This window comes from Sebastes umbrosus, chromosome 10, assembly GCF_015220745.1.
Source record: "Sebastes umbrosus isolate fSebUmb1 chromosome 10, fSebUmb1.pri, whole genome shotgun sequence".
Classification (NCBI taxonomy): domain Eukaryota; kingdom Metazoa; phylum Chordata; class Actinopteri; order Perciformes; family Sebastidae; genus Sebastes; species Sebastes umbrosus.
Genome location: NC_051278.1, coordinates 30,281,920 through 30,299,493, shown reverse-complemented (window position 1 = coordinate 30,299,493; position 17,574 = coordinate 30,281,920). Strand labels below are relative to the sequence as shown.

The 17,574-nt window shown below is 40.1% G+C and overlaps 1 protein-coding gene across 4 annotated transcripts in view; it reads right to left on the bottom strand.

The window, feature by feature from the left end:
* Nucleotides 1-13,664, bottom strand: part of LOC119496091 (echinoderm microtubule-associated protein-like 6) — a 114,657-nt gene extending 100,993 nt beyond the window's left edge. For all 4 annotated transcript variants that reach the window (XM_037783156.1, XM_037783158.1, XM_037783157.1 and 1 more), the window contains exons 1-2: nucleotides 12,369-13,664; nucleotides 11,777-12,047 (exon numbers count right to left, since the gene is read on the bottom strand). In XM_037783156.1, coding sequence (XP_037639084.1) covers nucleotides 11,777-11,973 — 197 coding nt within the window. In that variant the 5' untranslated portion in view covers nucleotides 11,974-12,047; nucleotides 12,369-13,664. The remainder of the gene's footprint in view (nucleotides 1-11,776; nucleotides 12,048-12,368) is intronic.
* Between the last annotated feature and the right edge of the window lie 3,910 nt (nucleotides 13,665-17,574).

The window sequence follows — 17,574 nt, the reverse complement described above, 5'->3', positions numbered from 1 at the left end:
CAATCTAGCTAGGAAAGCCATCCATCCTCTGAATGCTCTAGGTCTGTAGTTTGTGGCTGTAAAGTTTCATGAGGCTGTGATTATCCTAGAGGTCACCACAGGTCATTTTATACAGTGAGGTCAAATTTCTAAAAATGGTCTCACTACAATGAAATGGCTGCTATGGGGACTAACATCATCACACATGAATACAGTTGGGCTCATTGGATCCACTAGAGTCTCAATTTTACAGTGATACCCAATTTATGTAATTCAAGACTGTTTAGGGACCCCAGTATGTAGAAATATGCAAATACACCATTTTAGATTAGGCAAAAATAACACATTAATACTGCATTCAAAAAACTGCATGTGATTATCATAAAGTGGGCATGTCTGTAAAAGGGAGACTCGTGGCCATAGAACCCATTTTCATTCACATATCTTTAGGTCAGAGTTCAAGGGAACCCTTTGAAAATGTCTATGTCAGTTTTTCTTGAGCCATAATTAATATTAAGAGCAGGTATGAGGTTCAGAAATGTCTCTCGTCTTGCACAGTTATGTTTCGGCGAAATAGTACAAAGTTCAGATTCTGATTTGATGAAATGCTACTGAATTCCATCTCTCATAAAATGATGTGCGTGGTTAAACTGAAACAGTTCAGCAGAGTTCAGGAACATTTCAACTCCGGTTTCAACTAAAATTCCGAAAGATGAATACGAGCGAACTGAAGTGAGTCGAAGTGAACTTGAGTGAGCCGAAACAGATCTGAACTGCTCTTTGCAGCAGCATCCAGCCTAGGATAATAATTGCTGCTATTCAGCAGCAGCCTGATGCTTCGCTCCAGAGGAGCATAAAGGCTGGTCGCCCCCCCCGGGAGGGCCTCGGCCATGAAAGAGCCAAAGAAAGAAAAAAAAAGACAGTCCCACTCTCTCTCCCTTTTCAGAAAAAACTCAACATAGATTTAATGCGTCAACATGGAGCCTGCAATTACAGAAGCAATCCATCAGGCAGGCAGCGAGACACGAGTGAGTGCAGTTATGATTCAGAGCTTTCAACACAAGTGGCTGCAGACACGAAAGAAAGGGAAAACTTAACATCCAATAGAACTATAAAATCTAAAAGATAATGACTGGGCTGGGTATCGTTTGAAACATTACAATGCCGGTACTAATAACAGTACCCTTAAAGTGATAAGGGTACTAGAGTACCTCGTTCCATACCCGTCATGTGATTGGAAGCTGTGTGTCCCACTGGCTAGCTCCCAGAGCTGTTCATGCCCTCCGCTCCCCAACTCAAAGCTGCTCCACTCGTCAGTTTCATCTGATTGCTGCTAGACCGCCCAGTTGATACAGGTGCATGCATTAATTGTGTGCGGCGAGTGGGAGAGCAAACATTTTGTGACCGCAGTGAAAATGTAGTTTTTGAAAGGCTAAACACACCCAGGTATGGATTGAAGCGGCATATTTCATTAGATAAAAACATTGTGAATTTTGTAAATAATTACAATATCTTTTTTCAAAAACTTTTTAGTTTTGGACTGAGGACTGACTGAGACAATTACAGAGAGGGCTATATACAGTATGTGGCTGAACTGATGGCTGTAAATTTAGATTGTATGGACCCAGTAGTAGTAGTTTTTCTTTGGAGCAGTTTGCTAGGCATTACACATTGCACCTTTAAGTTTTAACAACTGAAAAGTGATTTGTTGATTATTGATCGTAATGACAGAGACAAAAAATATTCTTTTTTTTTTTTTTTTAAATAATAGGACAGTTCTTATAGTCTTTTAATAAAGGATAATTTGTTTTGCTTTTGCTCTTTATTAGCCTTTTTATATAATTATATCAAATTATATTTATTAAATACAATCCTTATTTCTATTATCACATTTTGTGACTGGTTTGTGTGGTAGTTTTTTTTTACTGTTTAAAAAAGGGAAAATTCACCACCTTTTATCTGGGTGTCTAATTAGTGCTGGTGGTAAATGTAGTCCTCTGAGGAAATAATTATATATAATACTATAAAAATTGACTGAGAAAGCTGAATTCTCCTGCTGTGCCTACATGTACCAGGGTGCAATGCACGTTCGCTACATTACACAAGCTTTCATTTAGTCTGATTAACAACAAAAACAAACTCACAACAATGTCAACAAAGGAAATATTCATACACCCAAATAGAAAAATAAAACCATGAACCTTCTGAGTTCAAGTTTCTCTCTTACACCGAACTGAGAATAGCTTAATTGTCTGGTTAACCCATCAACACACTACATTCAAACTGGACAGAAACAAAATAAAACTCACCAAACACTCGTCTTTTCACCGTTCAAACAATCAGCTACTCGAAAATAAATCCTTAATTCACCGAGTATGATGTGACAATGCCATTTTCGCTGTTGGAAATGTAATAAGTTTGCAATACAAGTGAAGAGAACTCAGATAATTAGAGCTAAGGTATTATTTTCCCTAACATTTTGTCATGTACTTTTATTTCAAAATGTCTGTCTTTAGAGGTCTTTGATGTGTTGAATTAGTAATAGGTAAATAGTAATTGTCTTTATAGGATGTTATTCAGTCATTCTGTAAAACGAAGGCCCTGAAGTGAAACACATTAGTTGAATAAAGAGATATACGACTAAGTCACTTGTTATTGCTGAATTACTTTGCACAGAAAACAAATTTTAAAGCCGTTTTTTTTACTCTCTGCGACCTCTGACCTCCTCACGTCTGGTTGCTCGTTAAATGTGCTGATCTGGGACCTGATGTTTTTTTCATTCTCCTGTCACTACCACTGTCAGCCTGGATCACAGCGTTGGCTAAGTGACTAAAATGCAAATGTAATTACTACCTCAGTCGTCTGCAGATTTTTCCACATCAGCTCCAGTTTGTGGGAGGAGAAGGAGGAGCAGCCGCAGTGCAGCAGACACAAACTTCAACCCTCGAGTCAAAACTGACGTCTGTGTTTCAATAAATATAGAAAACCATTAGGACCCGCTGCTGTTTTCATTAAACAAGCTCCTCGTTTCATTTTGCTTTCAGCTGTTTACACATTTTGGTTTCAAAGGACAAAAGGGAAGTTTACAGAAGATTTAATAAAAACAGCTAATTTCGTCACTCATTTCTCATTTCCTCCTTCCTGTTTTTAAATGTTTTTACACTGTAGGCACCAACAAAAGAGACCTTTCATCCATAATCAGTGGTTTTACAATAAACCACAATGACTAACATCCAGATTTGCTGATCACAACTTGCTCTTTTTTGGCCTGCACACAGTTAACAAATGACTGATGATGATATGATGATAACCCAAAACCTCGCACCTACTTTACCCACAATGACACTGGGCTTCCTGATAGTTGAGTGGTAGCCATAGTCTGTATATAAGAAGTAGACGTAGACACCGAGACGTCACCTACTGGTTTGATGACTGCCGTTTTGAAGCCTCGAGTTTGGCATTTTGGCCGTCGCCATCTTGTTTTTTTTGCAACCAGAAGTGACACAAGAGGATGGAGTTAAGTACAAAAGAACAGCGAATAAGACAACCAGATGGTTATGAATCGCTTTCATGAACTGAAAACACACTGTGAAAGGGTTAAGGTTCTAAAACGCAAAGACGGACAACTCCCAGACCAGATAATGCCGTGGTAGCGACCTGTCAATCACAAGGCAGCCAGGCCCTAAAGCATATCCTGCTTTATGGTCTATCTGACTCTAAATGGGACCATAATTTACTAAACTTTACTGTATTGAAGAAGACTTGAAACTAGTGATTGAGATCATAAACTCATGTTTACAATGTTTACTGAGGTAATGAATCAAGTGAGAAGTAGGCTCATTTTCTCATAGACAATCAGACTTCTTTTGCAAACAGAGGAGTCGCCCCCTGCTGGCTGTTAGAAAGAATGCAGGTTTAAGGCACTTACGCATTGGCTTCACTTTTCAGACCTGGAGGTTGCTGCCTGGTGGAAGGTTGTGGTTGTGTTATGCTAGTAGCGGCTAATGTATCCTGGAGCCTCTAGCCTGCAGCAGAGATTTTTAAACTAGTCTTCAACCGATGCTGACTCACTTGAGGACATTTATCAGACCTCACACAGCTCCCTCTGCATTAAAGACTTTGTACTACTTTTAAAACATGTGCAGAAGAACTCTCTAACACCTACAAACAGGTTTCTGTGACAAATATATAATATACTTCTCTTGATCAAAGTGCCGATGCAGCTATAGACTATTTCCATCAAAAACAGAAAAATGCACTCAGATTAGGGATGCACCGATACCACTTTTTTTTCAGACCGAGTACGAATACAAGTACTTAAATTTGGGTACTCACCGATACCGACTACCGATACGAGTACTTCTCTGTGCCAAAAGACCATCGTTAACAGCCAGCTGGAGGGTGTAAGCGACACACGGCAGGCTGGGGAGTCCCGCATATGAGGCGGTGCGCCGCGACCTGCTCTAGGTCGGCTTGGAAAGGCACGGGGCGAAGGTGCTTCCCGGGGCCGTGGCCAAAGCGTTACCGGGGTGGACTGTTCTCAGTGCGCCCCGACTGCGTCGTGGTGGCGATGTCGGCAACCCACCCGACCCGTCTTGAAATCAAGGAGTCCAACACGCGCGCGCCGGCTGAGGTGGGATCCCAGCCCCCGTGGGGTCGGGCGCACCACCGGCCCGTCTCACCTGCACCGTCGAGGAGGTGGAGCGTGAGCGTGTGCGATAGGACCCGAAAGATAGTGACGGGAGGTTAACGCCACGCTGCCGTAAAGTGGTATTGGTGCCGTTGTATCGGAGCCGTTTTGCGAGTAGGAGTACATGAGCACAGTATCGGACCCGATACCCAATACCCGATACTGGTATCGGTATCGGTGCATCCCTAACTCAGATATATGAGATTAGAGGAGTTAAAGAACCAGTTACTATTTTTGGATAGAAGTTGGAAGTACTGGCCAGACCTCCTCTCCATCCATTTGGAGTGTAATAGTGTGTTGGCAGATTTCCACTGTAACAGCACCGGCTGCGGTGCCAGTAGTGATGAAAAGGCCAATGCATCAGACTGGGCCAGTGACAGTGACATTTCCTGCAGCCAGCACTAACCCAAATACTGCTCTCACTGGGTCTGTTCATACTGGTCTTTATTACTGAAGAACAGACGCATGTCTGAAAGATGGCACAAAGGTTTAAAAGTCTAAAATATGTCACGAGGGAACGGCTTCATGTTGGTGAACATTGTGTTGAAGGAAGGTTTATTTTTTATTATGTACCTGCCAGGGTCTGAAATTAACACCTGCCAAGCGTCAAATGAGGGTGGATTTACTGTTTGGGTATCCACACCCTGGCTGGTAAATGTTTGTACCAGAATAGCCATGTGATAAAAAAAACTATGCTGAGAGTCTCTACTGCATTTTGGTGTAATTTAAGGGCATGCTGATTCTGTCCTCTGCTGTCTGTGTTGGACACACACACACTACCAGATGTGTTTTTAGGCACATCTAAACAGCGCCACGAAACTGACCGTCTTGAGCGCTCCTTGTTTCGCGGCACCGTTTACCGTACGGGTCATCAGCTAATCATTAAGCTAGCTAATCACATTACTATCTATTAATTAAAAAACGATCTATAATATAACGATTTATAGTCTATGACTTTCATATCACCATACTTGGTGACCGTTTCATAAAATCAATAGCTCACTTCAGACCGTGGGATGTTGTGATTATATCACAGCTGATATATTCACAACAATAACAGTCATGGGCGGACATTTTTCTACTTTTAATATTTTAATTACGTTCTCCTGATTATACGTTTACCGAAGTAACATTTTCAATGCAGGACTTTTACTTGTAGCAGAGTATTTTTACAGTGTGGTATTAGTACTTTTTCTTAAATACAGGATCTTAGTACTTCCTCTGTTGTGTACATAAACAGAGATTTGTGCACAATAGTCAAAGTTCCGACTCTAAATTGCCCGTAAGTGTGAATGGTTGTCAGCCCTGTGATAGTCTGGCAACCTGTCCAGGGTGTACCCCGCCTTTGCCCCAATGTCAGCTGGGATCGGCTCCAGCCCCCCCGCGACCCCGAATAGGATAAGCGGTTACAGATAATAGATGGATGGATGGATATTCAAAGTTGCTGTAGGAAGCATTCAAGGCAAATAATCAGCTTAAATCACAATTTGAATTCCTCTTTATGCTACAGGAATTGTTTTTTTGAGCAGAAACATTTGCATAAAGGTCAAAAGCATCGCAGTGACATAGAGGCGACCCACCATACATGCAGCATATTTAACTGTTGTATCGGCTGTGAACCTGCAGTCAGCTGTGAGCTATGATCATTTGGCCCAAACACAAATCTAACACTCTTATCAGAGGGCATGGCCCGGCTGAGGCAGCATCCAGCTTTTCAATTAGTGTGACACATATACACACACTACACACATACACACACTACACACACACACACAGTACCACAGGCTGCAGCTGACTGGCCTCCTGCGTAAACTGTCCAAACACGCCTGCTGCTCTGATGACTCATAGGCTGTTTAGTGTCGGTGAATACACCAGAGGTGTGTGTGTGTGTGTGTGTGACCATGTTTGGATGAATGAGAGACCTCGCTGAATCATCTTCCTCCTCCACTCGCTCTAATTTGCTCTCATCAACAGAGAAAATCCCTTCTGCTGCTTCTCCTGAATCATTAGCTCAAAATATTAAAGCAAACATTTGGAGAAAATTCACTCCATGTCCAGAAATGCTGCACATATCAAAACACAATCAATGTGACCCTGTCTCATAAAGATGATGCTCATAAACAATTAATGTGCAACAGCAAATGAACTGAAATGAACTTAAAGCTGAAGTAGGTGAGATTGGAGCAAATATGATTCAAAAAAGTTATTTTTATAAAACGGTTGCTATATCCTGACAGTAGTACATGAAACAGGTAACCTGAAAAAAATCATGTGTCTCTGTGTCCTCCGGTGCTCCTAACGGCATCTGCAAGATTTCATAGACCGGAGGAAAACAAGCAGTAAGAGCTGATCTGAGGTCTGCTGTCTATGAGAGCCGGCTATCAATCACTCGCGAACTCCGACCAAACGGTCAAACTAGGCAGCGCTGATCAAATATGAATCAATATGATGTTACGTTAATGCCTATTTCTCTCCTCAAATGTTTTCAGAATCATCTTGTAGTGCACAGTTTAGCTGTAAAATTAGAAAGTTTGTGACGCGGCCGCCATTGAAAAATCTGTGGAAGGAATGCCAAGTTCTGGTCACATGACCGGAGCACAGCCAATAGGAACGCTCTCTCAATGAAAGATTTTTTAAAGCCTGAAAACAGAGCCATGAGGAGGTGCAGAAGTCTAGTTTTCTCTCAGAACACTTGAATTACAATATGCTAAAAAGATTATTAAGGGATTTTTGCCCAATGATGCCAAAAATATACTGCCTACTGCCACTTTAATAAAAGTTCTCTTTATGTATAGATGTTCATTTTTATGAGGGGTTTGTTTTGTGCTGTATAATGGTGCAACCAGACTGACAACTGAAAGGGCCTAAAAAGAGACAAAGATCCCTCTGAACAACAGTTCAATGTGAGGGACACCATTCACTGTGAAACAGACTCTCCATTATTCACCAGATAATCCCAGATTAAAGGTTTTGGGTGTTTGTGAACTGGTTTGACAGATTCTGAACAAATGTTGACTTGGCTCGTGCACATCCACAGACTGTGTTCTGGGCTTTAAAAAAAAGAAGGGGGTTTTCCAGGATTTCAAGGCAATTGTTTGGATATATGGTTCCTCTTTGTCAGTATTATTTTCTTCTCTTTGTGCAGTTCTGTGAAGTGTGTGATCATATCTTTACTGAAAACCATAACATCACTGTGGTGAGCTATTGCAGACCTTTACTCCTCTGAACTCTCCTCTTATGGTAAATGTTAAATGATGGATTTGCATTTATATAGCGCTTTTCTAGTCTTCCGACCACTCAAAGCGCTTCACACTACATGTCAGCATTCACCCATTCACACACACATTCACACACTGATGGCAGAGGCTGCTAAGGTGCCAACTTTGCCCATCAGGATCTAATCTAAATACTCATTCACACACCGATGTCTCAGCCTTCAGGAGCAATTTGGGGTTAAGTGTCTTGCTCAAGGACAAATCGACATGTGACCCAGACTAACTTATTTAGTTCAGGTGAGAATGACGACATTCATCACCTAAAAAATGCATCTGGCTCCTCTAACAAGATCACTGCTGTGCAGCTCATTAGGAGTTCATCTCAGGGCTCATTGTTTTATTAGATTCAGAAACATTATATTACTCAGCAGTTATTATATCATGTGTTATTATAAACAGACTGTGGTGTGTCATCAGTTGAAATAAGAAATGCATTTCATCTTTGTTGTGTTTACTGTCTTTAGCCTGTTTAACCTCTTTGTGTCATGCTGCCTTCAAGTCTATAGGACGTCTCAGAACAAGGAGTAGAAAATGCATGAATGCGGCAACAAAGAGGGAAATACGATATGTGTCCTAAATTGTAGCTCATATGTTATTATTTTCATGAGCGAAAGTCTCAGTTAAGTTTAATGACTTCATGTACAAGTTGCATAACAAGTTGGATAATTAGTTGTTGTTGTTTTTATCCAAATGTAAGCGCATGTTTTTCTATGTAGGCTATTAAAACACATGTCATATCACATAAAACATTTTTTTTTTAGATATTTAGTGTGTGACAGGTAAGACATCACATGGGAAATAATCACGTGTTAAATTACGAAAATTATTAACAAGGTTTTTTTTAATCTGACACCTCTATAGTTGTTTTGGTTAGGTTTAGACAATTGAGACTGGGTAATAGTTAAGCTTAATTTGGCAAAGAAACTTCCTTCCTAAGAGCTTTTTAGCGCTACAACACAACACATTATTTTCACGAACACACAAGGTTTTTTTCAGGAAAACGCAAATGTAGTTTCAAAACAACTGGTGTCCTGAGTTTATCTGATGTAGTGTGGCATATTTACAAACTGGAGAGGACTCACTAAAGCGAGTCTCTTACATGTTGTGTGACAGACGAGGTTCTCCCCGAGGCTCACGGGGGAAAAGACAAATAGGCTACCCTCGTCTGCTCCGGAGCTTTTTCTGCACCGCTGCTGGGTGAACTGCAACAAGCACTGCCAGCTGGTCTGAATGGGAAAATTTTAAATATCAATATTTCCTCATTACATAAATCCACTTACTCACATACCAGTGATGTCAGACCTTAAAAATCCCCACAAGGAAATCATCCCCCAAAACCTAAAAAAGCTGTTTGCTGGCACAGTAAAGGACTATTTGTGTTTAGATTTCAGCTTCTGTCAAACCAAAATGTGTGTGAGAGATAAACACCGCCAGCGTTTCTAAACAACATCTGAACCCGAAAGACAAAGAGACAAAACTCCCAGTTGAGTAAGAGAAGTGGACGAGTCGCCCCAAGACAGAATCTAACGGTTATGAGAGTAGGAAGGTGAAACAGTCATGACTGAAGCTATCATTCAGTAGAGATCGTCCCTCCGGTCAAGTCAACTATGTTGTTGTATAAAATGTTTACCAGTTTTAACTAACCACTAACCACAAATATGAAAATGTTTCTCAGTTAATTATTTGCAAAGCACGAGGGTTTATTTCAATCAATTTCTGATACTGTTAGTAAATATAAAACCTGCAACTAATGATTCATTTTATTTTGAGTTGTTTTAATCAGCTTGATCTACAAAATTAAAACGTAATGACTAATACCGACCACAAATGACATTTGTTTTTATTTGACAACTAGAATGTCACTCGGAGAGCACAGACCTCCTGTCAGCTTGCGCCATCATCCACATGTATTTTTGTTTATGTTGAGATCAGCTGTACGCAGCGCAGCATAGTCAAACACTTCCTTCAAACTGGACAGAAACAAAATAAAACACACCTAAACCATCGTCGTTACTCTTTCCAACAATCACCAAGTGTGCTTTGGTTGAACTCAACTGTAATTTCACAGAGTTTAATGTGAAAAAACCTTGAATCTACAGTTGTTCCCTCCCACCCCCCACTCTCTCTCTGTCTCTCTCTCTGAAGGAAAGAGGTGGGGTCATGCTTCATCAACGCATCATCAGTTACACTGCGCATGTGTTATGCCCAGAGGTCTTAATGTTCTGGCTGATCGGAATCCTTAAAAAATTTCTTGAATCCGGATCATGGTCCGAATCATCACCAAAGTCTAATGGATTGTTCATCGTGCTACCCCTCCAAAAAATTTCATTTAAATCCACCGCAGACTTTTGGAGTAATCCTGCTAACAGACAAACAAACAAACAAACAAACAAACCGATGCCGGTGAAAACATGACCTTCTTCCGAGTTCTTCGGCCTTGGCGGAGGTAATAATAAATGTCTTTGGCTGCTGAAAGAGCTCGACACAAATTTTTCTGTCAAGGGAACCTGGGCGATGCTAACTTCCTGGTTGGCCTCCAAAAATACGTCATCCCTGGAGCACTCTATACTTCCATTCGTATATCAATTACTCACCGTGTGTTACCTTGTCCTCTTGAAGAAAACTGTTTTTCTCGCATGCCCACGGTGAGCGAAGAATCCGATAACGACCGAAAACGGAGAAAATCTTTAATGAATTGAAGTAAATGGGGGCCGCCTTTAACAACAGCAAAACTATATAAAAAAAATAATGTACAAACTCTCACACAACTCGTATGATAGTAGTCTAGTGTAACAATAGTATAAAACAAATCTCACTTATCCAGTTGTATGCTCACTACTTCCCAAACACATACATTTTTGCCAAAACGTTGCTATTTAAAACCATGGATGTATAAAGAGAACTGGATACAGCGTTGGGGGCAGGGCCCCGGTCATTCCTATGAGAGTTGCTCATTGGCGCATGAAGCCTAAATGGCTCGACTTCCGTCTGGAAAAGTACCTTGGCGGACTATGGGCAACTGGGACATGCGCAGTAGCGTCTGTTCGGTCACATGACTCCGTCATGGGGTCCCAACGTCACGGTCTGGGTCTCACTCACATGAACGGAGGAAGGGAAATAACTCTGGATTCAGCTTTTTTGCATTTTACAACTTTAAAAACATTTTTTTTTAGTAAGGGCTTTTAGAGTGTTCATACTGGGAAGTTGATTCACCTAAAAAAAGATCCGCTGAGTTACAGATGTCTCTTCCTCAATGTAAGTCTATGGGGAAAAGTCTTTTTGGGCCTAATGGCATCACGTGACTGACACGGAAGTTGCAGTACCACCTTTTGTCCACTACGAAAGTCCGGATCGTCGTCCGGCGCTGTTCCTGGGGGCTTGGTTAGAAAAGGTCGTCGTGCAGCAAGTCTCGCGCGAGTTTTTTTGCAGCTCTCGAAGCAGATTTTGCAATTTGTGGGTTACCTTCTAGACAAGTCCATCAGACAGTAGTGGCGGAAGTGTTTTAAATAGTAAGATTTTGGCGAAAATGCATAATGTTTGGGAAGCAGTGAGCACACAACTATAAACCAGACTTGGATTATACTGCAGTAAAGTCTGTAAAAGTATGTCAGGCTGTTGTTAAAGCTGGCCTAGCCTACATGAATTCATCAAGGATTTACTAAGTTTTCAGATTCTCCATTGAAACATTTGATAAAAACAAAGTTTTCTTCAACATACAAGTGAGTAATTGACAGGCCTACATTATAGTCTCTGTTTATCCTCTGCTAATATTCGTGCTAATATTCATATGAAGTGACTTTTCCAGATCCAGGTGTTGCAGGTGTTGTCTTACCTGATGATGTCATCATTGTGTCCCAGGTAGAACCTCTGGCTGTGCTCTCTGGTGTTATAAACCACTCCGACCCCGGCCACGAAGTACACCACCTCCTTCCCGGCGGTGTAGTACAGGTTATTCCGGCACTGGTGGCCCCGGTACCCGTACACCCAGTCCAGTCTGAGCCGGCAGCCCGGGGCGCTCCGGTCCGACATCCTCGCTCATCTGACGGACACCGTGTCCGCCCTACTGCTGCTTCTTCTTCTTCTTCTTCTTCTGGTTTAAGATCCTCCAGAAAACAATAGTAGAGATTTATTATCGATAAACTGATATCGACAAAAACAAATATTAGTTTTTAAAGTTTTAAACATCTAATTTTCTTGGATTCTGATCATTTTTGCTTATTCCAGGTAGCTACAAAATTAAATAAGTTACAAAAGTGGACATTATAATATATCCTATATATGCAAATATTATATCAAATTAAACATTTATAGTTCCTTATATTCTTTATAATGAGTCTGTGATGGTAACGAGTGAGTTTACAGTAACTGTGATACACAGAAACATACTAGTTCTTGTGGTATTATAGAGTTATTTCAGTACTTACGAGTCATTTTCCATCTCTGATCATATTTCTGTAGCATGTCCATAGTTCCTCATCCAGCAGCAGGTGAATTAGATAGCTCAGAATAACAGGCGGCTCAGAGCTTCTTTACTCTCTACCAGCCATCATCATCATCCTCTTCCTCCTCAGGGCTGCTGCTGAATGAACTATCTGTTATAGTCCTGCAGAGACTTTCCGATGCACTTAATAGTATTTGTATCTCCTGTGGTTTCAGTGTAATCTCCTTTAATATTCCTAAAGGGACTAACAGTGCGTATTTTTATTGCACTATAAATCATAAGCAGTGACTTTATAACGATCCCATTGTGCCTTATTATATTTAATAGCTACAATTAAGAACGAGACGAACTTTATTGTGTTTATAATGACAGTTTTACTTTCATCAAGTAGCGCGCTCTGAGCCTCATTCATAATTTCTGCCTCAGCCTGGAATATTGTCCACAGTCTACAGACACACTGCAGATGATTTCCTTTTACTTTTCCAAAAGGAAATAAAAGAATGGAAATTGAAAAAATATCCTAACGCGTTTGGGAAGATCTGTCCCCAAAACAACAACAACAACAAAAACAGCACAATTGATGGAGGATTGTGCTCGTGGAGAATATAATCCGTCCTCACACTAATCCTCGCCCTCGGTACCAGCCATGGGTGTGTTTTCCTCCTGTATCCTGTATCCTCCTCCTGTGTTCACATCAGCCCTCCGCTGGAAGAACGCGCACCGCAGAAGGTGGACAAAGTGCCGCTGGAGGTAAAACGTGCGGCGGCTCACAAACCCATTCACAAATCTGTGCGTGAGTACAAATCAACCGGAGTCAGGAGGACAGACAGGGTGTGTAATAATCCCCGAATCTCAGAAATAAAAGAAACGGATTATTTCCACTGTGAAATGACCGGCCAGTTCCGGAGAGAGCCGAGGAGAGACAGAGGAGGAGAGAGAGAGAGAGCGACCAAAACAAGTGTTTTTAATCCCGCAGATGATCCAACTTCAACGGGCAAAGGAGAGGAGAAGCCCGGGGTTCACACCGCAGCAGTCCGGCCGGAGGACCGGAGAGGAGAGTCCTGATTCCCGGAGAGAGGAGAGCATCCTCTCGCTGCAGCGGAGTCCCTCCACCCACAGACGGACAGACAGACGGACAGACAGACGGACGGACAGGGAGGCAGGCAGACAGGTGAGCAGACAGACGGGCTCAGCTGTTCAGTAAACCAGTAGGACCTCAGACGCCTATAGAGACCCTCCCTGACCAGAGAGTCTCATCACTGTGATGTTTTCTCGCTCGTTTTCGGACTGACAAGCAGAAGCATCAAGTTCACACAGAGCAGAAGATTAGATCGCGTTTCCGGTGTGTAAACCTAAAAAATAAGAGCCCTTTGATTATTAGTTTTTCCTCACCTGCTCAAATTGAAATCTATTGTAGAATGCTTCAGAGTTGTAAACACTGAGAAATATGGAACATAAACCTAAATCCTTAGGAATCGCTAACTAATATGATTTCTTAATAAAAGGAAAAGCTATTTAAAATCAGTTTTCTTGATACAAACCTGGTGCTTTATGATAGTTAATGTTTAGCTTGCATGTTTGCCATAAAGCACTGAACTTTATTTGGCTGATGCTCAGTTTTTGCATCTTCTGAAGTTTTTGAGCAAAATTACTAGGGCTGTCAAAGATAACACGATAATAACACGTTAACGCAAATTAGAGTGAAGATGCCGGCACCGTATGAACATAGAAAACCTAAAGAATCCATCAGTACCAACCGTGTCATACTAGCTTGTCATGAAGGAGGTTAAATAACACTCTAAAATTATGCTGAATTTTGGCGATGAAAAACTGTTATGGCCATTTTCAAAGGGGTCCCTTGACCTCTGACTTCATGATATGTGAATGAAAACGGGTTCTGTGGGTACCCACGAGTTTCACCTTTACAGACATGCCAACTTTATGCCTGTTGGGCTGCAGTTTGCCATGTTATGAAAAACAAAATGCGCGATTAATTTGCAATTGATCACAATTAAATATTTTAATCGATTGACAGCCCTAAAAATGCCTAAACTTTTATTGGTTCCAACTTCTACAATTTTAGCATTTGCTGCTTTTCTCTTTCTTACATTATAGTAAATACATGTTTTAAAACTGTTGGTTGAAGAAAAAATCAATCAATAATAATAATTTTAAAAAAAATGGTTAGTTGCAGCCCTATCCAAAGAAAAAGCAACACAGACAAATGTCAAGTAATTTTCAAAGTTAACGTGAAATAATTCACTTCAAAGAAAACCTAGCGTTTGATTTTGCAGTTCACTCACTGGTGAGTTTTTACAAATGAAGCCTGCAGACTCAAACAGCAGGTCGGTGGTTCAATCCCCGGTTCTTCCGGTCACATATCAATGTGTCCTTGAGCAATGATGATGATTATGATATTTTATACCTCTACTCCCCTACAGAAGTAAATATTCTACACTTTACTATAGGACAGCTTCACTTACTGGTTACTTTACAGATTAAAATTTTACATTAAAACACATGAAATGATTATAAAAATACAATACAAAACCCCTTTACAAAATAACGTTGCCTAATTGGAGACCCCTGTCATGTTTCAGATGTCTCTGAGTTGTTGACACTTCCGCCAAAGACAAGTTTAATTTCAGTAACTTTTCAAATTATCAATATTTCTCAAAAAAACAAAGATTAGAGGAAAAAATACATAAAGTAAAAACAGATGTGTATCCGAATTTAGTACATCTTTGAATGCAGGACTTTTACTTGTAATGGAGTAATTTTACATTGTTGTATTGGTGCTTTTACTTTAGTAAAGGTTTTGAGTAGCCTTCTTCCACCACTGAAACATTGTATAAAACGTTTAATTTGAGCTCATCACTGATATGATTGTAACATGGTACCAGCCAGCTGTAAAATTCTGGATTTAATTTTGAAGGTTCCATGTCTACACTTCCGGTGTTATTGTGGTGACTTGTGAAGCGCTTGTCGCAGCTCGGACTCGGGAGGTAACCATGACGCACTGAGAGAAAACACCCGGCTCCGCTGGAGAGCACGCACGGCCGCAAAGACTGATGGGACTTTGTGTTTTTTTTCCCTGATCGTCATCATTCATGTGAGGAATAAAAAAACTACAGATACCAGCAGCAGCGACGGAGGAGCTGTCCGTGGTGCTGAACGGGGAGAGAAGGAGAGAAAGTTACAATTTTAGTTATATAAAACATTTAATTAGAAGTAAATGTATTGTTATTAAAATGCAACATGAATATACACAGAAAAATAATATATTAAATACAAGAAAATGTAAGAAAATAAAAGAATTAAAGGAGAAAACAAACCAAAATAAAATGAACAAAAATTGTTTATGAATGAAGCAAATGAATCCATTACAGCAATTTAAAAACATGTTTAATGTTAACACCAAAGTATTTATTAAAGTTTGAGTTATAGTTGTTATAGTTACAGTTGTAGCTATGGGCCACATATCCTCAGGTATGGAAGACAGAACCTGCCAAAATAAAAAAAAAAAAAAAGAATAAATAAAAAAATGACTCAATAAATAAATATGTCATAAAATGTAGCAAAAATAATATAAAAAAATAAATGTGGCCATTAATTAATTGATAAAATGTAACTAAATCCTACCATGGAGAGAACGGGCTGCAGGGCGCGGCATCGCCCTGGAGGTTCCCACTCTGAGCATCCTAAACCTCGGGGAGGAGACTGTTCAGCTTCAGATGGTTGATCTGCACACCTGTACCGGTACGAGGCAGCAGATGTTGTCATTCCACCGTTTGGCCACTACAAAAATTTGCTTCGAAGTCGGGCGCTCCCCATGATGACACAACATTTTTCTTCTTCTTCTAATGAAGAAAAGAAAAGAATAGTTATATAAAAGTAATAATATAAATATAAATATATATAGGGTGACATGTAAAGGGAAAATAGTGCAGAAATAAATACATAAATGCATAATACATAAATAAATAAATACACACATTTAGAAATAAATATAGAATAAATAAAAAAATGAATGCTAAATAAATATAAATGACAAAATAAATAAATACAAAATAGATGCAAAAATAAATAAAATTAAACTAAACAAACAAAACATCTGAAATTACAAAATAGGAATTTATTTCTGGTTTAATCTCAGCGACATCAGAAAGTGTTAAGACTATCAGAGGATTCGGGCAGTGAGGAGCAGACAATCACAAACTGACAGACGGCTGAAAACCCTCAAACCAACATTATCTTTTATGACATACACTGCATATGTGATGTGTTTCTACTCTGTAACACTCGGGGGCTGAAGTGGAAACTGATCCCTGCAGAGGACCGGATGAGTTTCATTATAATGGACCACCTGTGAATGACTGTGTGGGCTGATTTGGAATCTTTTGTTTTTATGTTTACCTCAGATGTAATAATCATACCCAACAGAGCTGTATATGAACCTGTAAGACTCAGCGAGTGGGTGGATTCAATAACTCCTGAACAACACAATAAGACAAGCTCCCGACTGACTGTCTCGACAGAAACTGAACTTTATAAACCACTTGTGGACTGTGGGGTGTTCCTGTTATTTTGTCCCCTCCCTGTATCCACTGTAAAATGTGCAGAAGGTATGCTTCTTTACATAAACAGAGTAAAATGTTTGTCTCTGACAAGATTATGATCACTTTTAAACACATTTTGTACTGTATGCTTTGTCACATGCTAGTTCAGTAGCACTTTCAACATATGCATTGTGAAAAAAATACAGTACATGTCATAAATAAAACACATACTGCATATATTACTTTACTACAGCATAAGACAATATAGATGGACATGTAAATAAAAATAAATAATATCAAATAAAATACTAAAATCTGTACATTTTGCAAGACGTATAATTATTTTTGAATCAGGGGTGTAGGACTGATGACAAACTGGCTATTTATATTTCAATCAGGAAAGACTCGTATGAATTGAATCATGATTTATTACAAAGTGCATGAATTATGAATAGTAACAGTCTTTGGCTATTTAGACCCCATGTGACATAATAAGGGGGAAGTGATGCCGTAGTTGGATTTAGGATTGTTCCCCCCGGGTCTAGACACTGGTGATGGTGGTAGTGAAGATTGATGCAGATCCGATGAATGAAGTGGAGCAGGATTGCTCTGATTGGATGAATCTGGAGG